Consider the following 24,490-nt stretch of genomic DNA (forward strand, 5'->3'; position numbering starts at 1 on the left):
AACACTAGTGTTTCCTAAAAACCTTTGTGAAAAAGAGAGACTGGTCATTGATTATGTTTAATAAATAAAATGCAGAAGGGCTGAAGTCTCCCCACCTCCCAGCCCTCTTTATTGTGCACATGAAAGATTGTAGCTTTTAATTATACAGACACTGAAAGCTGCTCGTACCCCCAAGGCACCGGGAGAAACAGCCTTGAGCCTCTGATCTTCTCACATCCTCCTGGTATCCACGGTGCCAATTATTTTAATGGTAATTAAAAGCATGACCATACAGCGATCAAGCACACAGCTTCAGCTGCATTACTGAACATACTCAAGTGAGGTTTTCAGCTCTGGATGGAGCAAGGCCCCGTGCTTCAAGTTGTCACTGGGACCGATACACATTGCAGTAGGATTCCTGCAGGGCGGCAGGCGGCCCAGCAGCAAACATGCAGGCAGGACAGAGGCAGGGGCACACAGGCAGCACAAGTGGCAAGGACACAGTGTAATGCAGTTACTGCTAACCACCTTGCCTGTCATTTTGTGTGTACACACCGAGAGCAATACAAACCCCCTAGCCAGGCTATCTCCAGAGTAAACGCAGCTCCACTGCCTGGCCCATTCTCTCGTAACTGCTATGATGACTTTTTTTCATTCATCTGAGGGCATGGGGGTGCTGCCTTTGTAACCCGGAGACTCCAAAGATTTAACATGTACCTCAGCTCTGATAGACAAGATCACCACAAAACACCCACAAACAAAATACCTCCAAAGCTCTGACCAGAGCCTGTGCGATCAGTACTATTCGTCCAACCAGTAGCTGTACTCCCATGTAAATACAGCACTTAAACAGCACAGGCATTTCACCATCATCTACAAGGAACTGACAGAGCAAGCCTTGATAAGCACTGCCAACCAGTATCTCCAATTACTAGCAAATTTGTTCCCGATATAGAAAACTAATCCTGGCTTGAGTCCCAGCTCCTCCTCTTGCACCAAGCAGCATGCCAGTTGATCATGGGAGGATTTGGACTGGTTAGCCACAAAAGGCTACACAAAAGAGGAACATCACTGAAAGGGAAAACCATTAAAGCAGGCATTCTTCAATAAATGCTCTGCCTTGTTCAACTAAAACAACGCTGCAACTAAAATATTCATGTCATCAGCAGTCAGCCTACAGCCGAAGAAAGCTTCGAGACCGCATTACTGAGGTGAAGGAAAGACATACCGATGGCTCAGAGCATCACTGAAAAGTGGTAGCATGGCAGGGCCTAATCCTCACGCCTGCCCTCGAGCAGGAAGATATAAAGGCTCTACTGCTTTCCCACATTACTCACAAACCTGCAGCAGTGACAACATCAGCGTGGTTGTAAAGACTCTGTCCTTTCAATCTAAAACGGAGACATTCGCTCTTGAAGGAAAACATGTATGTCCAGAATGAGATAACCACCCACCCACCCACCGGCTGTGGGAAGAACAAATTCCTTCTGGTACAACTTGCTGCTGCGGGCAGCTGCCTCTACATTTCTGATCCTGCCTGCCTGCATGGCTTATCTAGCTTGGCTGCTGGGAGATACCAACACACTTTCCCTTTGGCTATCCACTCCGAAAGCATATGAAAATCCAATCTTTAAAAGTATGTACTAAACCGAATATTGTTCATGGTGGAGTCATGTTCTAATATTCACAAAACTGAAGCTCTTTGCGGTTTCAGTAAGAAGCAGCAGCTAATGCAGCGAGATGAGCTACAGCCAAAGGCACAGCCCTCCTCAGACTTTGTCAAGCATTCTGTTAATAGTGTATGAACACCATCTGGAGCCTAGTTCTCTGGGACCTGGCGCCTTTGAGCTTTAAACCATCCTTCTCACCCTGGATTGTATCACTACACTACACATACTCTTTAGCACTGCCAGAGGGAAGCAAACAGACAGTAATTGTAAAGACAGGAAACACATCTGTCAACTTACACTAATTCTTGCTGCCAGCAGGCATATCCTGAAATGCATGCTACAACAGCGTGGCAAACGTGAACGCACAGAGCCGGGACTTGCTGCTACGGCAGCTTGGGGGGGAAAAAAAAAAAAAAAAAATTTAAAAATGCACTTTTCCAGAACAGTTCTCAAATAATCTTTTTGCATGAGTTACTTGGCAAGTAAAAAAACTAAGTAAAATGTAAGATGTGTGGTGCAGGGTCCCTTCTCAGGGTAGAGACCAGACCGGCTGCGTACAGTATTTCCCCTGCATCCTGCCTCTTGCTCCTCAGAACTCTGAGGTAGAATAAAACAAAAGAAAACCCCCAAAGGATATGGTGAACATTTAAAATTACATTAGCCATTTCCTTTCAAATAGGAGGCAACTGTAACTGAATGAGGAGGTAAGGAAAAACAGCTGGTTTGTCTAGGTAAGGGACAAAAATAATTAAAAAACCCAGCTCAAAAGGCCCTGAACAAAACCAGCACGTGTGTTTGCAGCTGAAGTGAAACATTGCTGAGCAAGCATGCACAGTGACAATTTTTTTTTATATACTTCGGTTCAGCTACTGCCCTCCATCCCTCGCTTTCATATGCACAAAACCCAGACTTTAGGAAGCCCCCATACAGCTTCTGTATAGATGCTTATTTCATTAAACTAAATAGCTTTCCTTGCCCTCTTTTTCTTAAAAAGAATCTTTTCCCCCCTTGTTACACACTGAAAACTTCATAAACAAAAATTTAAGCACTGTTTTATGGTATGTTCTTTTAAGGGAAAGGAAACAAAGGAGAGGGCTTTCCCACGGTTCATTGTTGGTTTTTGCCAGCGTCACAGACTTTCAGTTTCAAAATCGTCCCCACATTAAGAAATCTTATTTTCTGTCTCAATTTAGCTCATCAATATTCAGACATCACAACAATAGTTTCCTTAGCCAGCCTTAAAGGTACCCAGGACCCTCTGGCCATCTCCTGTTCTGCCTCGGATGTGGGGGGGCTTCTTCTCCTGGGCTCCTTTTCCCCTGTGCGGGGAAGAACTTCACTGTGCCCCCCACCACATTCCCCTACAAAAACGTTCCCAATTTACCTTTTCAGAATAATGTTCAGCTGGAAGAGGTGGGTAGTCACATTGCTCTATTTTTTGGCAAAGAGAAAACAGGTTCATTTTATCTCCATAGAAAGGACTCTGAAGAGCTGCCATCTGGAGGGAAAAAACAGAAAATATTTCAGAAACGCAAAGGATTTAATAGCCCTCAGTACTGCTGATTTGCAAGAGCAAATTTTGTTCTCTGACAGCGAGCAAGTGATGATGTTGCTCCCCGAGACTGTCCACAGCCGAAGTTGCTCCGTGATCACGACAGTTTTGCACACTGTCACGGGGCTGCTGCCAGGCGTGCTGCCACACACTTCCCAACGCCTTACCGTCCTCGCACGCAAGCGTGAGCGAGCGGAGTCGCAGCAGCAGCGTGGAGCTCCTCCTGCCACGCAGCACCCTGTCCCCATTAAAGACGTGGCAGCGCCAGTCGTCCCTGCAAGGCAGCTGCCAGGCCCGTGCTCCAACAACGCTTTACAGCGCACGCCTGCGACGCCAGCCCCCGTCCCTGCCTCCCACCAGAGCTACCCGTGACTGCGGCACACAGCCACTGGGCAGCACCGAGCCTGGAAAAGTCTCTATGTTTTCCTGTCACCATGATTCTTTCTGCCCAAAATGTTTCAGATGTGGGATGCTGGGTGTATAAAGGCAATCCTATAGGTACACAGAAAAAAGTACCTTTTTTCTAAAAAAAAAAAACAACCCAAGAAATAGGATGCTCAGATGGTAGGGCAATCAGTTAGAAACCAACTGGCTCAAAGATGACTATGAAAACCTCTCACACAGTCGTCTCTTTAAAAAGTAGAAGCTCTTCTGTCTTTGATAGCATGTCATGGTTTCAAACTTCCTTGGTTACAACCATATTCAGTTAATTTCCTCTCTCCGACTGGTACATTTTTAATAGACTGCTACAAAGAATAAATGGATTCTTTTTGGACATTTAGCTACCCAGAATACGAAGAACCTTGTGAGCATCAGCAATTTACTTCAGCCTTTGAAAAAAAAAAAAAAAAAACCAAACACAACAACCAAACACCAAACTAAAACCAAAATGACCGCAAAACAAACACCTCCTCCTGCTGGAAATGTGCTATTTAGAAAAGCGTATCCCAGGCAGATTTGGGAACCAAACTACTGAAACTTTTCCTAATCAATCTGGTCTTTTTCCTCTTCCAATTCTGTTTTATGAATCCAGTATTTGCATCTCCAAAAATATGACAGAAGTCTGAGATAAACAGGCTGTTCACACAGCAAGGAGAGCACAATGGAAGGCTCTGGGTGGGGAAGAATTCCTTCCAGGGCATGTGCAGACTCCTTACAAAGTTATGTTTACATTATACTTAAGTCTCAGGAAGGAAACTGCATCTTTGTGTGTGTAAAACCATTTACATGGCAAGTTCTCAACCAGGAGGTCTACACAAACACTGAACGATGAGCCCCAGATAAACAGCTGTAGCGACACAGACATTTTTGAACTTACAAAATGTGGCTTAAGTCGTGTCTATTAAAGGTACACCAGATGAGCTAAGCACCTTCCCTCTTGCCTTCTCACACCAGGACCCAAGCCCAGCAGACCCACCCCTGGCCACTGGCCATGCCAGGCCCATCTGCTTATTAGTCCAGGGTGTTACTCAAGTGCTGCTCGTCACTCTCACCGCCTGTCAGGGGCACAGCACAGCAATACCTCCTTCTAATGAAGCACCACTGGATAATTGTGGATATTATCCACTCTGTTTAGATCTTTTTAAACCATTTTGTTACAAGCCGCATCAAATCAGCAAGCTTTTCACACTGAGGCCAGCTGAAGTTGATGCTTCTCACTATGGCTTTAATAGGGGGTTATTTGATGATTACTAGTCTTTTGCTCATTACCATGCACTGTGAAAGCCATCTGAAGAATGCTGTCTTGTTGCTGACACACACAGCAAGCTCCCAGCAGAATTAAAAAAAGTCAATACTAGACCCTCCACTCTATTATCCTGCAGTTAGGAATCAAGATTGATGGATTATTAGTGATTTGGTGACAGACAAGCAGTTTTGATCAGGGCAGTGTTTTGAAATGCTGCGTTTGGGCTGGATTTCCAGCAGTAGGAGGTGGCCTGGCACAGAGGCATCCCCGAGCTGCCCCCCCAGCACCGCAGGAGCAGGCTGCAGCCAGGGGTGTCTTACCAAAACCTCATTACCATTAACACCAAGTGTCAAGCAACGCAGGACATGTCAAGATAAGCTATCCTTGGTTTAAATCATAAACGTATCTTTTAGATAATTTAAAGTTATTATGTTTCTTCCTTGCTTATTTGCAAAGCATATTGGTTATGCTGCAATTAGTGAAAACACACCTCAGCTGGAGGGGGTCACCTTGCGCAAGACAGCCATGCAGAGGCAAGAGACCCTCTGCAATGAGTTCTGAGCCATTATGAGAAGTAGTAAGATATAATCTGGCCAAATCTCCAAGGTTATCTCCTTGTGTACCACCAGACTAAAATATTTTTCAGGAAGCTTTTCGAGAGGTTATTTATCACATATCCAGAGAGGCTTATAAATGGCAATACAGAATATACAAAGGTACCCAAATTACACTGAAGGACACAACGAACTGACTACACAGCTCCCAAAACCATCTCAAAAAATTCCAGGCTTGTTCAGTTCTCTGTCTGTAATGCTTCATGTAACGTAGTTTGAGATATCTGCTGCACTAGTGACATTTACCATGCTTTGCTGCAGGCTGAGTGAGAAAAGGAATTACGCCTTTAACAGCTGCACAAAACAGCAGGTTGGGGAACAGGCACACTTTTACCTCTCTGTGGTTTCACCACTATTATCAGCAGTAATGCTAAGCTATTCCTCATAAACCCTACAGACCTGAAGTCGAAGAGTCACCCAACAAGCTTGTGAACAGAGCCCCAACAGCCGGACGAGACCCCTGACAGCCCTGTGCTCGTGGCCTTTTGGAAGATTTTGAAGGCAAAAAGTGAAGTTGTATCGCCATTACTTCATTACTGTCGTAACAGGCAAATCAGTGGGGAAAAAGATTACAGACTCCAATTAGAGATTCTAATCTCCAATTAGAGATTGATAGCAAACTGCTTTCAATCAGTTAAAACAAAACTAGAGAGCCCAGCACGCAAGGTTGTTCCAAGAAAAACACTAATGGGCACATTAGGGAAGGCACAGAAGGCAATCAAGGGTTAAACAAGGTCTCCGAGATTTCAATACAAACATCAATAATGCCAGTAAGGTTGAAAGGGATTTTTCAATTCCCATTAATTTTTCTTTCCAAGTCTAGTTAGGTGGTCATGTGCAAAAGAGGAAGAATGAGAAGGAAATACTGTGGGGTTCTGGGGTGGTAAATGCAGGGAATTAAAATGGAAAGAGATGGCACACAAGTTCTGACTAAAACAGTCAGGTCTGCAGGGGTCGTGACCACAGGCACTCCAAATATCTCACTAACTACAGTTTGTGATTCTGTGTTGGGGTTTGCTCCTGACATTTTGATTAGAGCAATTACCACAGGACAGCTAGATCTCCATTTAAAATGACCACCATGCAGTATGACTGGTTAAAAAAATATATAGGAATCACTGTTAGTGTTTAAATTGATCATCTTGCCAGAACTGCTAAAGTCATTGCTTGTAGCTATATTCTGGGAATTAACAACTTATTTTTATCCCCTCCAAGTTATCTTGCTGACAGATATCTACAGGAAGCGAGCGATAAAGACAGTTACTACTATATTGATAAGATTTAATAAAAATCACTGTATGATTATCAATGTCAAAGTGGTGCTATGTGGCATCACATCCCAAACCCCTCAATGTGCCCTAAGTGGATTCCAGTGGACACGCGTGTGTCTGAAGGCAATTTGTACATTAAATCTCTCTGCAGCTTATCTACACAGTCTATGTGGAGAAATATCAGAAGTGACTCATAACCAAACAAACATCGCTGCCTTACTTTTAAGCCAAATGGAAAAACATTCTCATTACAAGAAATTAGTGAAGATAAAATACAGCTCCTTCAAAGACATACGAATTTGATTTTTAATTTCCAAATTCTAGAAAGATTAAAAAGTCAAGTAGCTGTTTATCTACTGAACACAAAATCGGTAACTGTCCCGTCCTCCTTGGAATCTCCAAGATCTCACAGCTCCTGTTCACAAAGTTAAGGCTTACCTACGTAGGAAGTAAATTTAAAAACGCTTCACATGCCAAGTCTTTCATGTTACTATAGTACTGCTACTCCTACCAGAGAATTACATTTAGTGCGCAATTAAGTCAGCTTCTTGAAATATAAGGAGTACCAAGACTACTGTGCCATAAGGGGACCATATTGCCTGCAACAAAAACATATCTTAGCACAACGCTAAATATTTCTCTCTGCATAAATCTGGAATCCCATCTCCAGCAGAGCTCAGCCTCAGAAATGACTCAGAGAAGCCTGACAGAGAAGCTGTACACTATAGCAGTAAACGAGTAGCGGTGTCCAACTCAGATGACTTTGACTGTTATTGATAGACTTGGCAAGTCCAACACACCATGGCAGGGCCGAAGTCCTCAACTCACCTAAGCCTCAACCTGAGAATTCCCCGTTAGGCCCAATACATGAAGCGCACCTGGAATTGTTCAGCATAATGAATTATTGGGAGCTCAGGCTTCTTTCCCCCTGTTCCCACAGAAGAGTCTCCAAATTCCTTTTCAAACACCACCAGCAGACCCAGGTACATATAGCTATACTGTACCATTCCAGTTTTCAGTATCTCATTAGAAGCATTACAAGCAAAACCATCCTTTAAAAAAAAAAAAAATACCAGCTTTTTAATGGTATGTTGCTGCTGCTTTGGGAATTATTAAAAGTCTCTTGAATTCTTTCACCAGAGGTAACTAGAATTTGAGGGTAGGCACAAAGCCACTCAATTTAAGCTCACAATTTTCCAAGTATTTTTCATCAAGTACTTAGTAGGTTGTCTTACACTCCTCCTCTCCCTCCTATCCCATAGAATTTTAACAATAAAACAGCGATACAACCATGTTGGGCTCCAGTGTCTCCACCAAAGTGGATCTTCCCTTCAGCAGATCTACTGGCTATTTGCTCTGATACTCATAAGGCCAACACTGGGATTTTACACTGCTCATGGTGACTTATGGGGCATTTATGCCAGACTCCCAGATAAATCTTTTTCTTTAGATTTATTTTCCTTAGATTCATTTTTCCTTAGATCCTCCTTTAACTCTATGCCATGTCAAGTGTACAGGACAGTCAGCAGTTGTGAGCAGGCTGTCTGAAGCACTGCGGAGATACAGTCTTTGGATGGACACTGGTAGGAGTATAAAGAGAATAGACAGTTGTGGGTTCCCCCCCCCCCCACAAGAGCATTTTTTGGACCACACTCAAGTCCATAACTGTATCTGGGCCAGCATCTGTCTCACATGCGAAAAGCAAAGGGCTGTTGGAGTCAAACCCCCAAGACTGCTTAAGTCCCTTCAGCAGGATTTTATCGATTTATTTCACTGAGTTCCCAGCACCAATCTCTCTCACTGAAGATGCACACCACATGGCACTTTCACACTCGGCCAACAGTACATCAGCACCTATTGAAGTGTATGACTCAGGGCCTGGTAACACACCAACAACAGTGGGTTACCTCGCTGAACAAGCATTTAGTTGTATTAGATGAGTGCTCTTCCCCGAAGTACGTAACAGTGACAAGCACTGAACTCCTGCTGGGAAAACCAATGTTATGGGAAAATTTACTTTTATACCATCTTGTCCTAAAAAGGTTTGTTTAATCAACTAGCTGAAGTACATGCTTAACTATAGGACTTTTCACATCTGATGTGCTCACAAAATAAATTACATCTCTGTTTATTCTCTAATTCCATGTGTTTATGAGACATTGTAGTAAGAAGCAAAATGTCATCAGTTCGCATAATTTATTATGCAAAGAGGATGTGAGCAATATTCTTATTGCTAAATATCCCAGGGATTTTTAATTCTCTGGGCTGGAATAAAAACCTTCTAAATGTTGACATGCACTTTCACTTGAATTCAAAGATGCATACATCTAAAAAAAGATTAAGATTAGATTATAAATGAGTACAAGACTGTTCAATACCTTTTGATCCCTGCTAAAAATGAAATCAGAAAACTCAAAGTACTGTTACAAAATCATGGCGCTTGTTTTCAAAATAGATGTAATAGCTTTTAAGAAAAAGTTGCACACTAAGCATGTAGCTCATACAAAGTGTGCCTGCTTTGTATTTGTGCGTTTGGCTAGAAGACAATGTACAATTAGAAAAAATTCCATCTATAGCCTAATAAAGTTAGAGGAACTGATTTCACATTACATAAAAACTCTATTTTTCTTTATTGAAAGCTCCCAAAATTAATATACTCCAATTGGTCAGAACTCAATTTAACAAACCAGTAGCTTAGATTCAAATGAATTTGCTATTTTTAAAACAAATGCAGTACTCAGGAGAAACTATGAATATGCTGCCCTAACAGCTCTGCTCACAGTAGGAAGAAATAATGCAGTAAGCTAGCTTGTTCAGGTCTATATCCCCAACATCTACTGTGACCTACTAAATTAGCTTTATGTAAGTACTGTGTTGTATGGCACAATCCTTTTGTTGCTCCTGCTCAAAAACCACATGATGAGCACAAAAAGAGTTAACTTTTCATAAGGTTTCTCAACAATTAAAGTAAGTCTGACCAACTCAAATCCTGTATCATATTGTGTGGTTAAGACAAACCTGAGGAAAAAAAAGTTAGAAGATACTTGCCTCATACAATAAACAGCCCAAAGACCAGATATCAGATTTAAAGTTATAGCCATTTTCATGTATTCTTTCTGGGGACATATAGTATGGAGTTCCCACTGTAAAAAACAAACAAACAAATAAGGAGTTATTGTCTCAAAAAGTGACTGTGCAACCTGTATTACACAGAAGTTTGACTTCATTCAAGGATTAGGTTGACCATGAATAGCTAATTAGAAGACATCGGCAAAAAAAATCTGGAAACAAATAATGGTTTCGAAGGCATAGAACCAAATACATCATCGCATATAGAGCCAAAGGACTGGTGAACATTACTGAAAATATCTTCTTCATTTTTGAAACTTGAGCAATGTTTTCTTCCCCTTCCAGTCTTCCAAGTACCTTCAGAGTGTCTCAGACGGACAGAGCAATTGTAAAGGATCATCCTCCTTTGATTCACTCAACCACATTGAAACTGCAAGTTAGATGTCATGAATGTGCTCTGCTAAAACAAGACTCCTGTGACAGCATATCAATTGAACGTTCACCTGACACACACTGCACTAGCAGTGTGACAGAGCAGCTCCAGATATGACGGGGTACCCTTTTTAAGAGTTCAGGAGACCATTTACTGCAGCAGAGAAATGGAAGTAACAAGCCCAGCACCAGACAGGTATTCAAAAACTTTCTGAAAGAACCAAGATAATCATTCCAAACTTTAAAATGCTGCTCAAACTTGCAGTCACATCAGAAGCTGTGGGATTTCTATGTACTTCCAGAAGTCTGTATTTTATCAAAAGAAATTTACTCCAGCATTTTGGACAGAAGTTACAGGAAATTATTAATAAATTCCTTACCTTAAAAAGGTTCTTTTTTAAATCCTAAATAAGTTTCAGTTGTGGTACTGAAAATACAAGACATCCTGGCAGTCTCAACTACATCAAATAATCCTCAGATACATCATTTATTAAAACATCCAAGGACTTTATATGCTCTCTTTTCTCCTGCTTCCCCTACTTGCCCATCCCCTGTCAATTTTTTTTTTTTTTTTTTGCTTTTGGCATTCCAGTATACCCTTCTCCTAATTAAAGACCTTCCCTCACAAGATGGCAAATGTTTAATTTGCCTGTAACATTCAGTTTACAATTTCTCCATTTGAAATGCTGACTGCAGGCAGCTGGAAGACTAATAAGCAGATGAAGGATGGTGTTAGAGGTGGAGGGGGAAGAACAGCCACCACATTACCCCAGTGTTCCTAAGGCGGGGTTTGCACACTGTAGGAAACAAATGAGTTCTGGGGCAGAAAGCAACAGCTTCCCAAAAGGCAAAAATCAACCCCCACCAAGTGCACAGATGACCCAGCACAAAGCTGCTGTTGTCAGTGCGGTATCTGAGCAAAATCACTTTGGGGTCCCTCTAGCCTAGACCACGTCGCACTAAGTATATATGTGAGTTCAAATCTTAACTGCATTCCTCTGCCATCCAGAAAACCTAAACACAGGCCAGGATCCCTTTGATACAGGCACCATGTAAGGCCTGTCCTCACAGGACAAAGAGATGTTTACTGCCCCAAAGAATTCACAACATGTATATAAACCAAGACACAGAGGAACAGTTAGATGGAGAGCAGCACCTGAGGAGCCAGACAACACTCGTTCTCAGTACATCAGCATCCTAACAGAAGCCTCAAATTGGAGAAATACAAAAATCCCTCCCTTATGTAGGTCTTGCTGGAAGTACGGATGCCATATGCACCAGATCCTCCCAGTTTACTCCATTACTAAAGTCACTACTGTATCAGTGTTCTGAAGCCCTAAGCTTTCTGTGGGGTAAACTGGGGTCATGTTGCACCAGCTACTCCACTTTAAATACTCAAGGCATTTTCTTTCTCTAGGTTGAAAACTAGGCAGCTTACCTCCAAACAAAAACACCCCCCACCCCTCAAACCAACACCCTTCAATCTTTATTCTACATTTTCGTCACACATTTATATGCCCAAACCTTGAGTCTACTGAACTTCAATGATTTTTACTCAGAGCTATTCAGAAATGTAGCATATAGTGTGAAATTAATCCTATGGCATCAGTGTGATACCTAAGACGTTACAGGAATATGTATATAAAACTCTACTTACCAAAATAGAACAAGTAACCAAGAAAGGGGACCACTGTCCTGACTGGTTCATTTATTTGGTCCCCTAGGACTTTCACTAATCAGCTGCCCTGTATGATAAACTCAGTTTGTGCTTGCAGGTCATTCAAATAAGAAATTACTTCACTTTCGATGTGAAGAGTACCCTAATGAGAAATTACTTTTTTGCAAATTCTATACAAACTACAACACAGGAAAAATAACACATGGAGATTATTATATTTCCATGCTCAGTAATACCACATCCAGCCTAGGAGCATGCCAAACTGACACTGTCCCAGATCTGGCTGGTTTTAATTGCCAGTGAAAGGCCTCTATGTATGGATGAGACAAGAGTTTTGTTAATAGTTAATAATTTTTAACAGACTGCACAGAGTAACTTCACAGAACACCAAGAGCAGGCAGGACTCATTCAGAGAGCCCAACAAGGCTTTCCATGGATATCTCCCATGTGCATGCAAGATGCACACAATGGACAGCACAGCTCTCCAAGTAATTCCCATACATTTGCCAGATTTCTGTACAAGAACTGACTTGGTTGGAAATAGCGCTGATTCATTTTCCTGCTTAAAAATATGCAGCTGCAGAAGAAACAGTGATTCATTATGTGAAGTTTTTGAAGACAGTTTTGGAATTCCCCACTGAGCACCAGTGTGTAAGACACTTCCCTACCTTCAACTTCTCAATGCTGCTGCTTTTCTCAAATCTGCCAGGAGAGCTACCAGAGCAGCTGAAGCAGAAGACATGCTAGCACTTCAGTGACAGCGAGTAAAGGAGCTGAGCACGGGCGGACAGCAGCACACAGTGGGCAGGAGGGAACACAACGATCATTCCCACTCTTGCTCCCCAAAGTCTTCGTGCTTCAGAGTCCTGGTGCCAGGGACGGCCTCCAGCCATAGCTGTTCTTGCGATCAGTTATTCTGGGTCACTGCATGACAAGCTCAGAGCAAATAATAACGTGTGGGCTCTAAAGTTATGGCCTTGCCTTTCATGTTAGCAGGGGTCTGCTTCGTAGGCTAAAACTGTCATTTCAGATAATGCCTTAAAACGACCTTCGATCAAAGCAGAATGACAGGGTTTATAATACGGATGAGTGCATTATAGTCCGTATTTGATTTTCTGTGCATTAGTCTGTTCCATTATATTAATAGGTCTGTGGAGCAGTCCATGCCTGAGCTGATTTTATGAAGTCTACCTTGCACATTTACCTATCATTACTGTAGTGTTGTCAGAAAATGTACGAACAAGCAGGTCTCTGCGTTTCAAAACTGATGCATTAATTTTTAAATAACTGTCATGATAAAAGACTGACAAGCCCAATTCTCTTTAGGGCCTGTCCAACATTACGTAGGAATCTCCTGTAATGAGTATCTTCTAGAAAACCGCACAAGGCTTCCAGTGCAATCAGTCAGGGCTCACCATTGCATTACATTAGTCAATTTGACAAGAATAGTCTAATCGGAGACTATTAATCAGAAACTTTCTTTGGCATTTGTCCTGCTGAAAATACAAAATACTGTTCAGATTCAGTATTAATCATCAGGTGGTAGAATAATGCCTTTAAAGTTATAAAGGTTGCAAAACCATAGAGAAGATTATGACTAAGTAAGCATCTTCCCATTCTATTCCTGAAAGTCAAAACACTTCACTTGAGTATCAGTCTACTTCAGTGATACCAGAACCACGTTTCTTCCTACTCTCCCCAGCACTGTCTGTGTGCAGAGCTACAACACCCACACAGACCAGAACAACTCTGGGATATCTGCAACACCCAAGTTAGGGAAATGCTTATTATTCCCATTTAGATCGGGAGCAGAGTCTCTTGTTTCACCAGGAAAACACACATGCAAAGGCAGCAAAGTTATTTCAGAAATAAAATTCAAATTCCTTTCTTCTCATATATAGTCTGAATTAAAAAAAACCTACCTGTGCAACTACAGCAACTAGTGTGCATAGGTACTCTGAGCCAAATTCCCACATCTGCCACAGAAACACCCAAGTGAAGAACTATGTTACTTCTGAACTCAGCAAGTCTTTCACTACACAGGGAAGATCACGCTTACCCATTTTGAAACCGTTTTTCAGCTTGAATCAGAGGAGTTTTGTTGTTGTGAAAGTGACAGTGGCTGGGTTATTAGTACTGTCACACACAGGATTGTTATCTTCTATACAGAGCTTCTCCCGGTGCAAATACAGTTCAGCCAGGGATCAATGCTTCCTGTGAAATTCATCCTTAGCCACTCATAGGCAGAAACAAGAGTAAATCAGATTCATACTTTTAGGAGGCTCTATCAGAGTCTCATTCACTGAATTTAACGTACCACAGACAAGTTTCTTGCAGCAGTGGTTCTCCCACACCTTTAGGCAGGTTGTCATTAGACTGAAATCAGTGCAGAATATTTCCAAATATTTTAATAGGCTCTGTATGTTGTGGGTTTTTAAATGCTATAAAAAATAAGCATCTCTTGAAATTAATCAAACTCCATAGCCATATTTGGCTGCAAAGAACAAGAACAAGTAATAAGGCAAGCTTTTATTGTTCTGCCTTCACCAGCACCTTCCAGCTAATCTTTAATACTGAGCTGAACAGTGTTTCTGAATCTATCACTTTTCTTTCTCACAGCAGGGAACAGAGTTCTGAATATGAAAGAACCTAACAAATTCTGACCTTTATTGTATCTTTACAGAGTATTCCCAGTTTCAAACCAAGAGATATCAGAGCGCAACGTGGGCCTCAAAGGGATAATACTGATTAAAGCATTCCTTCGTTCTAGAGATGTTCCACTCCTGTCAAAACAAACTTTGCAATGTTTTGAAATACTTGCTATTTTTGAAACATGCTCATTACAAATGAAAAAGGCAAAGAACTATGCTCAAAAACCTGAGATGCCATCCATGAATAACAAAAACACACCCGTTTTTTAAAATAATCATTATTTCCAGAACTATTAGCTTAATTTTAATATGTAAGGCACACTTACATATTCCATGAACATACATACAACTGAGAAAAATATTTTAGTATGTTTTAACAATATCTGCTGGTGCAAACACAGCAGGGAAGCAATTCTACTTGAAAATGAAAGTCCACAACTCTCACCTGTCTCATCTCTCCAGACATGCTTGTAGGTTACCAAGAAAAATTTACAGGATCATTTAAAAGGAGTCTAGTTCATAAGTACCAGTTTCTAAACGTTTGCATTACTTGGGATATATTTCCAAGGCGGCGGCTGAGGTCTTTTCCCAAAAGGAGAATTTGGGAATTAGCTAAAGTGAAACAGTGGTCAAAGGCACTAAAATATACTTTAAATTCCTATAAATCTCAGTGTGAGGTACCCCCAGTAATTATTATTATTGTTGTTGTTGTTGGGGGGGGGGGGGGGGGGGGGGGGAGATTAAATCTACCTATTCTTACAAAAGAGAATAAATATTTTGTGCATAATATGTCAGCTGTTTTTACAAGACCTGTTGCTCTAAGCTCTCTCTTTTTTTCTTATTAGTATTTAATTACATACACAACCCTACCAAAGTCCTTAGAGTTTTCGGTTTGGTTTTTTTTGTTTTGTTGTTGTTGTTGTTGTTTACATGTAGGTAGTACAATATACCTTCAGTAATTCTGCAGCAATCTTTTCTTCCACAAATACTGTACTACAGACACAGAACAAAAGGCCAAAATTTCTCAAAATGCACAGAATATTAGCTGTTGAAATTTTAAGCGGATTTCTATTGTCCATTTTTTTCTTAACAAGTACTGCTGACTAGCCCCTTGAAGTACTGTGATTTTGTTTCAGATGGCAAACTGGCTTGGCAAGCAGAAGAAAAAAAGAAAAAAAAAGACAAATACTCCATTTGTAAAAGAGCTCTTCTCATGACTGGAGTTACTCCCTGTTCGCCCTCACATCCAACATGAAACCAGAATGAACGTGTAACACCCCACGTATTCCAATCCACGGCTATTTACATGTTCTAAACTGGGAAGCTTTGACTTACATGCATCCCCCAAAAGGAAAATCTGCTCCAAGTTCATTCTTGTCCAAGAATAAATAGTAAATCATCTGCTCGAAAACAAGACTATTCTGTGTAAAATTGTTCTTTAGGTTTTTGGTTTGGTTTTCTTGTTTTTTTCTTTTATTTTCTCTTTTTTCTTCAAAATGTAAAGCTAACCAGAAGCTTTGGATAATGCCAAGTTTATTTGGCTAAAAATGGCCATTATATCAGTTCACAATAAAGTTATCCATTTTAATATTAATGGAAATTCTCTATATTTATTACAGCTCCTAGTAAAACAACATCTACCAGCTTACTGTTAAGTTATCCAAAGACTATGCAGTTTTTAAATATGGTCTGCTATTTATAATTTTTGTCTTATAACTAATTAGGTTTTATAGCAAAGTTAATGACTTAAACTTTCTAACAAGCATATTAGAATAGCCTTAACTGACAAGATATTCCTCTGAATGCCCACCTCAGAGATCAACAAAATAAATGATGAACACGATCAAACATTAAAAACACAAAAAAATACTCCTAGCCCTATTAAATGTTAGATGAAAGATGACACCTGGAAGCACATCACACACCAGTACTATAAAATCAACCCAAACTACATGGTGTCACACCCCCAAACTCCAGCACCCAAGTGTCATTTCATCATTACCAGGTGCAAAGCCCTGGGTTAAGTATAGTCATTTTCTGTAGTGAAATAGCCTGCCAAACAGGTATCATATGGCTCCTCTGGGGAAAAAAATAACCACACAAATGAAAAAAAAGAAAAAAAAAAAAAAAGACTATGAATGTAGTAAAATGCTCGCATTATGAACTGCAAAGAACAGGCTGTAAAAGTTTTTCAAGAAAATAGTAAGCAATACTGAAAATATAAAAAAAAAGTGGGGGGAGGAGCATTCCTCCTCACTTCATGCTGACTTGCCCCCCCCTTCCCTCCTACACCCCCTAATACAATGAAGTTTCTGTGATACGCAAGTCCATCTCCATTAAACTAAATCCTGGACCTTCTGCTACAGGGGAGCTTAAATTAGGGAAGGAAGGATGGTAAGCCACCATGTTGTAGTAAGAAGTAGTAAAATTCACCTTAGCTACATTCATTACCTTTAAACCATGAGTCTTCCGGTCAAGCTTGTGCATGAAGAGCTCTCCCCTACGGAAAAGTATCTCCCGGCTTCTCTCACAAGTCATACAGGGAAAAGGGACAGTGGCAGAAGAGGTGCCACCTGGTGAATTTACCCACACCCTCCACCCCCAGCTGGTTTCTGGTGTTTATCACCCATCCCACAATACTGCTGCCTTTCCTAACACAGTTTTGTTACTTAGGGAGACAGGAGGTGTCCATGCTTCCCCTCTTGCAGATGTGGCCATGGAGGTTTTCCAGGGGCCGAGGCTTTCCCTGCCTCATGCTCACCGGGTGCCCCGGCGATGCTCCCGACCGGCCATGCCGCCAGTCAGGCATCCTGCCGCTGCTCCGAGCAAGGCGCCCGCCTGCATCTCACGAGCTGTGTACGGGCAAATCTTTCATTTTTCTTTCATTACCCCGGCATGTACTGTCACTTAATTTTTATGTATGCAATCCTTCCTGACAAATATGATCTGCTGCCTGGTAATTCATCTGACGTTCATTCTGTTCCTTGCTCTAATTACGGCTCCCATTCCTGACACGGCGGCAGCCGCTCTGCCGCAGCCCGGTGGTACACCTGTCAGACGGGTCGTGGTACTGCCTAATGCCCTTTTATGCCAGTCTGATGCTAGCAAATACAACGAAAGAAAAAAAAAATTAAATGAATATATTTGCATAAGCTGCGCATTCAATTCATGGGTCAGCAGCCAGAGAAATGATGGTTCAGGGCGGTTGCCGGGGCAACGCGGCTCCGGGAAGTGCCCAGCATTGCAGCCTGTGTCCGCGTGGGTACCACACTCTGGTTTGCAGGGTGTTCATCCCTCACAGCTACTTAAACAAATGTCTTAATTAAACCAAAACCAAGACCAGTAGATTTCCTGCTGCTACAAAACCTGTATGTCTGGCAAATTACCACCCCCGCCCACCCAAGCTTTAAGCCTGCTTATTTTTTGATTGTTAAAATGTTCTTTTCACTTGGATACAAGAACCACTGGAAATGGTGGTGTGTCCGTCCCTCCCGCAACACAACACACTGCCTCCAGTACCACTCACTGCTGCTTCCTTCATGTTTTGCACCTTATTCGCTTGTTTCCAGGATGCTGTTGATTTGAGGAAGGGCAAGGTTCATGCAGAAGAGGCTTAGTTCTTCCTACACGAGCTTTCTCAATTAAGAGAGGGCAACCCTGGTAAAGGTCACAAGCTTGGCTTACGTGTGCAGCCAGTTTCCAATCCCCGATTTATTCTTATTAATATAATAAGTGCAGCAGTCAAACTAGGTAAGATCATATAATTAGACATGACCATATTTGTGCCTGTTCAGATGATGTGATTGTAACTTTCTGTGAAGAGGATTTATTTTAATCTATTAAGTATACTGTGTATATACCCTAAGACAGCTTTTGATGCAAAGGGAAATCTCCTAATATTTTCTGAAAGGAAACTGTAGAAATGCCTCTTTTTTTTTTTTTAAGCACACACAAAATAGGGCATGTGTGTTCCTTTCTTGTGCACCAAGAAGCCCCAGTGTTGTTGGCAACTATTATGAATTAAGTTTGTATACACATAAGAAACAACTGAGCAAGACTCACATTCAATGGAGGAAACTGCACAAAGACACATAGTGAAACAAATGTCATGTGTTCCAAAATCAACTGAGAGCTAAATGTAAAAGAGCTTAAATACTGCACTAAAAGCCAAAGTTCCTCCACTGCTGTAACACATAAGTACCTTTGTGACTCAAAAAATTGAGACCCATTAATAAAAACAGAAACCAGCCACCTCTCAAGAGGTTACAGACACAGTTATGAAATACTTTATACTGTAAGACTTAAAGAATGAACTGTATATACTATATACTTTTCTATAGCATTGTAATTAATGCTAACAGTAAAAATGAGGGAGAGAGGAACCCAGATGCTTTAAACCAGTCAACTTAATTTCAATTCCCAGAAAAATGCTGGAGGTATAATCACGCTACTTGTAAAACACAGAAAAAATAACAAGAAATGAATCATCATCATTATGACTGGTCCACAAAACATCATGACAAATGGTAACTTTTTTCCCATGATAGGGTAAGAGGCTTCAGAGGGAGAGAAACAGAAGCAACGGATGTATTACAACTTTAATGCTTTTATCAAAGGCTCATATAACTTTACTTACAAGCAAACTGTTATATCTGTCTAAATGAAACTACTCCAATGGATGCAAAATTTGACAGTGCGCTGCTTTTCCGACCAAGTAGAAGGCTACTTCACTTGAAGTCCTGCGAGACAGCCAATAGCTCTAGTTCTGTTCAACACAGGCATTAACATGGGCTATGCTATGGACTTTGTGGATAACGAGAAGCTGGGATGAACCAAAGCACACCAGTGTACAGAATAAAAAACTGAGTGATCGCAAGTAGGAGAGTCTGGAAACGGGATACAATTCAATAACAATAAAAGCAAGGTACCATGCTTTGGCAAGAACAATTAGCTGCACCCATAGAAGAGCAGGAAAACAACCTTGAGATATGTGGAAGACATTAAGAAAACCTGGATCTTTAAAGCCTAAGCTGAGTTTCAAGTGAAGTCCCTTTTTGGAACAGATGAACCATGAGGGCTTTGAACACTTCCCTCACCTCAGATGACAGCCACAACCCCTGTTCAGGGTAGGACAGCTGACCAGCATCTGCTAAAAATGGTGGTGGTGTAACATTTAATTCCAGTAAGCAGAGTGCAGGCAAACATGCTATTTAGAGTGGAAAAGCTGCATTTGTTACATTTGCTATAAATCATACACTCACCAAGCCAGACTTTCCAGAAAAAATATCAAGTGGAGTTTTAAAACAAAAAAACCCTATTAATTTCATATGAAGAGTACATGAAATACATATCACAGAAAACACAGTATGCATCCACTGAATCAAGCTTCTGTCATAGTAAGAGGACAGACACCACTTATTTTGAACATCACAGCTGACAACTGTACAGCAGTGCTTGCTTAATGTCTACAAGTACCATCTTACCTAAGGAATGTGCTGCAGTGGTTTTAGAACTAAAAAACCGTCCTAATCCAAGATCTCCCAGCTTCACCACCCCTGTGGCTGTTATAAACACGTTGGCTGGTTTTATGTCTGCAAGAAGAAAAAGGTAAAAGGTCAAAGCCACAAAAGGTTATTTGGTTCTACTACTGCAATAGAAACATAGCCTGGAGCACTCTCCGTACAAAAGAGGCTCGAGCAGAACCATGTTTCTTTATAGCTTTGATAGGCTGAATCTTCCAAGACTTAAAGCTCCGCACATACACAAAAATCAGAGTATACTTCCCAGCACACAAGAAATACCAGTGACGGAAAATGTAGGAAACAGCACAACAGAATACAGACAACCTCTTTAACTGATGGAAATCAAAGAAATAAGTCTGCTTCTCTTTGGAAATGATCGTTTTCTACAGGAAACTGTATGGCCCATTGTCCCCTGACACCAAAGCAGAGGTCCCACATATACATGAATTCTGGGCTCTATACAGCCCAGCTTATTCATTCAGCGTAAAAATTACTAGAACCCCAGTTTCCCGAACAGTCATGTCATGGTTGAGTTAGTGAGGCTCTTTCCTCACGTTAAAGCAGACTAAATGTGTGAGGCTCCAAATTTCAGCCATCAATTACAGACCTAATTGAGGTACAACTGATACTGCACCAGGTGATGTATAAAGGAGCAAAAATGCTATCATGTTCCTGAAAAGAATAGTGAAGAATTCACTACTTCAAAGGAGAAAGGAAATAACAAGCAGCAGAGATTGGTATTGGTGCCTTTTGGGATATTTGCATTTCCTGGGTCAAGTCCTTCACAAAGCATTTCATTTACACTGAAAGAAGCAATGTAATTTTTGGATAGAGCTCAAAGTTACAAAAAGTTCTGAGACAAGAGATTCAAAAATAATTAATGAAAACAGAGAACAGGTTATGAGAGTGTGAAACATATTTGTATTAATATTTCAGAAAAGCTTGCAAGACAGAAAAACTCTTCTAAACTCTCTAAGGTCACAGCTAATATAATGAAGACTATTTCTTACTGTATCCAGTAGTCTCAGCATTTTACTTCTGACACTTTTCTAATGGCAAGTTTCACACTTCTACTTAATATCAGTGTCTGGAATACAAAGCAGCTCATCTTCCTAATACCACACTCACTTCGGACTGAATCCTTTAACAATGAGGCAAAGAGACAGAAGGAGAAATCCATCTTGCAAGCTCCAGCCTCTCTAAACATGCATTGGCTGAACATCAGCATAATTGTTTTTGAATGTAGGCGCTTACTAATTGGAACATTATATTATTATTCAGTGAAAAGAGACTGAATTAATGTTACCTCTGTGCATCACCCTGCGGGAGTGCATGTGTTCAACTGCACTGCATAACTGCACAAAATATTTCCACACCGTCCTTTCTGGGATTAACCGTTTCTGCTTTTTAAAATACTGTGGGAGGAAATAAATAAAAGATCAGTGAAAAAGCAACATATTTGGCTCATTCCTGGACTTGTGTTAAGTCAGCTGCAGGTTGTTCACGTCTTCCAGATCTGCAGCAGCATGACTTTTCTTCCGATTAGCTTTTAACTCCTCTCTGTATGTAAACTTCAATGCAGTTCACTAATTAACAACTATTATGAAAAATATGCTTAAATAGGTTTGACGTTTTTGAATGGACACCAATTATAATTAGCATTAATCTCCTTAATTACCTTGCAAAACATATTTAATGCCTCAAAACAACAAATGTCTCAAATATTTTGCCTTAAGTAACAAAAGATCATAAAAAAATCTTGTAAACATTCATTATTGTACAGACTATTAACAACAATAAGGTAATCTGTTTCCCCTTTTTAAAAGATAGCCAGAGCATCAATAAAAGTATCCATGTTTCTTCTGTGATCAGGTAGACTAATATATTCTATTTCATGCATAATAGGAATACTAAATTAACTGAACTATCTCTAGTGAGACAGAAAGACACTACTGATCAAGAGACATACAGATCTGGAAAAAGACCATTTTATGTGCATTTATGCAGCACCAAGCATAGCTGAGTCCAGATTCAATGGACCTGTGGGCACTAGCAGCTCTCAAAATAATTGTAAGCAGAACGCACACTATATGAAGGAGTGCAGCAAGGTGATGGTTCTCTGGAATACTTAAGTCTTCTTCCCGAGCAACTTAGTACAGGAATAAATAACCAGCTGCATACTTCAGTGAAGGGTAAACATTATGTATCTTCAACTACTCTTTTTCCATTTCAGAAATGCACAACAGCCGTGTACATCACACGCAAAGTGTGACCGCCTTCTCCAAGGCATCCAAAAATTGCACTGCTTCGGATTATTGGTCCCTGACTTCTCATTGCTTCTTCCTGTGCTAGATACTGAGCCAGTTCTTTGTTCAGAGCATTAACAAAATACACTTGTAATACACTTCCAAAGGTTTAAGATTTATCCTCATCCTTTGATATACAAAGCATCATTGGGTAACAACTATCTCTGAAATGCTGTACACCTTTTCTAGCACACTACGACTGCATTTCTTTTGCATCATACCCTTGAGAATTTCCATCAGCAGCACGCAAGAGCAAGAATAAAGGAAGGGAATTGGTTGTTGCCCCTTTCTGCATCTTGTGCTTTTTCCTCTCTGTAGACATCTGATGTCCGTTGTCACATTTTATATTTTATGTGAAATGCTGTTACTGGTTCGTGTTTGACTCAAGTAATGGCAAATTTTCTTTTGCAGATCAGCTGTGAAGGGGCATGACCGTGCAATTCCCCAGGCAGCAAATCTGACAGATTGCAACAGTTTCAAACCAAAACTTGATAGAGAGCACAGAGGAATTACAGAGGGTGAGGGATAAAGTGTTATATACACAATAAAATTATTTAATTCTCATTAAAGTATTTAAAGAGTGGATATGCAAGACCACAAGTGATAATTTTCTAAATGTCATGTCCAATAAGGTTCGCCTGACATTTACAAGAAAGTCCCAACTCTCCAGTGGGTTATCCTGCAGCACTCTCTTACATCAGCTTTACAATACCTCATAAATAATGCAGGCACCAGGGGCGTGACAAAGACAGTCCCTGTTTTTATCACTCTCGCACCTTCAGAGTGTTGTTACTGCTGTTCCTACTGCCTTGCCGAAACTGAAAATCCTCACATAAGCTTAAATTCCCAAGGGACGGGTGGGGCATGGGGGTGACACAGAGGCAGGCAGGCAAACTCCACTTCTGCAGTTAAAGCTATATTTAGGAGGAGACTTTTGTTCCCTCTTGGGTTTAGGGTTTTTTTCCTCTATTAAAAAAAAAAATGGAATTCCAAGATTTGCACCAATGGAAAAACATCATTTATATGAACTTGAAAAAACCTAGTGCATCTTCTTCATGCCTGCGATAAACATGTGGGAAAACAGATCAGACTGTGGAGCACTGGCAGAAAGAATGCAAGTTACAGTTCTGTTCCAAGTTATCAACCTAAGATTCTACAAATTATGTTTTGGAAAATGTTACTCCTATTTATAATGACATAAAAAGTAATTTTAAAAAATTAAATAACCAACCCTGATAGATAAATGAACATATTTATCAGTAGGTAATGTTTTAAACTGAAAACTGTAGATGACAAAAAAATGCAAATATTTTATACGATGATATCTCACAATTATGTAGGTAAAACTTTTTATAAGCTAAGATGTAAAACTCAAGCAAAGCACTTGCACACTCCAGGATGATCACAACCCTAACTCCTGCTCTCACAGTCCTCACTTTTTTTTTTCCATCTTTATCCACAACTACAAAAAGCCTGAGATAAACTGCAAGTTTCCCAGGATCTGTTGGGAAAAGGGTAAAACATAAAAGAAGCCACAAGAAAACAGTGAAAGATAAAAATACATGAGCTCTCCCCCGGCAGAAGGAAAAGCTCTGTCTCCACAGCCCTCAGCGAGCACAACCAAGACCCTGATGCCCGCGGCTGCAGGAGGTGGCCGCCTTTGGCGCAGGTCACCGCACGCTCGACGCGGCAGCACCAGCCCGCACGTGCGGCTTCAGTCACTGCCGGCTCATCCCTCGGGTTCGGGGCAGATCCGACCATCGCTCCTGGTATTGAGCGGCTGTGGAGTAAGGCCATATCTGGAATTTTGGGGCTCTCCTCAGGAAAGGCTCTGCCAACTGCCTGCTCCCAGCTCGCTAGCCCAGGGGGACTCTTCTGTGAGATGGAGCAGATTTTCATGGATACTGTAAATTTAGCCGTTGACTATGGACTAAATGGATAACTTGTTTGACAGCCTTTGGCCTAGTGCCTCATAGCTCTGCTGGCAAAGAAAACAAATCTGTTAATAAGATATTTTAACTGTGAAAACAAGGAGGAGAACTTTCCAAACATTCATTTA

General features: G+C 41.0%; 1 protein-coding gene across 4 annotated transcripts in view; it reads right to left on the bottom strand.

The window, feature by feature from the left end:
* The window catches only part of NEK6 (NIMA related kinase 6), a 70,764-nt gene that overhangs the window by 3,063 nt on the left and 43,211 nt on the right, over positions 1-24,490 (bottom strand). For all 4 annotated transcript variants that reach the window (XM_052815941.1, XM_052815942.1, XM_052815938.1 and 1 more), the window contains exons 6-9: positions 21,432-21,540; positions 20,087-20,194; positions 9,822-9,916; positions 3,034-3,147 (exon numbers count right to left, since the gene is read on the bottom strand). In XM_052815941.1, the coding sequence (XP_052671901.1) occupies positions 3,034-3,147; positions 9,822-9,916; positions 20,087-20,194; positions 21,432-21,540 (426 nt within the window). The remainder of the gene's footprint in view (positions 1-3,033; positions 3,148-9,821; positions 9,917-20,086; positions 20,195-21,431; positions 21,541-24,490) is intronic.

Source organism: Harpia harpyja, chromosome 19, assembly GCF_026419915.1.
Source record: "Harpia harpyja isolate bHarHar1 chromosome 19, bHarHar1 primary haplotype, whole genome shotgun sequence".
Taxonomy (NCBI): Eukaryota; Metazoa; Chordata; class Aves; order Accipitriformes; family Accipitridae; genus Harpia; species Harpia harpyja.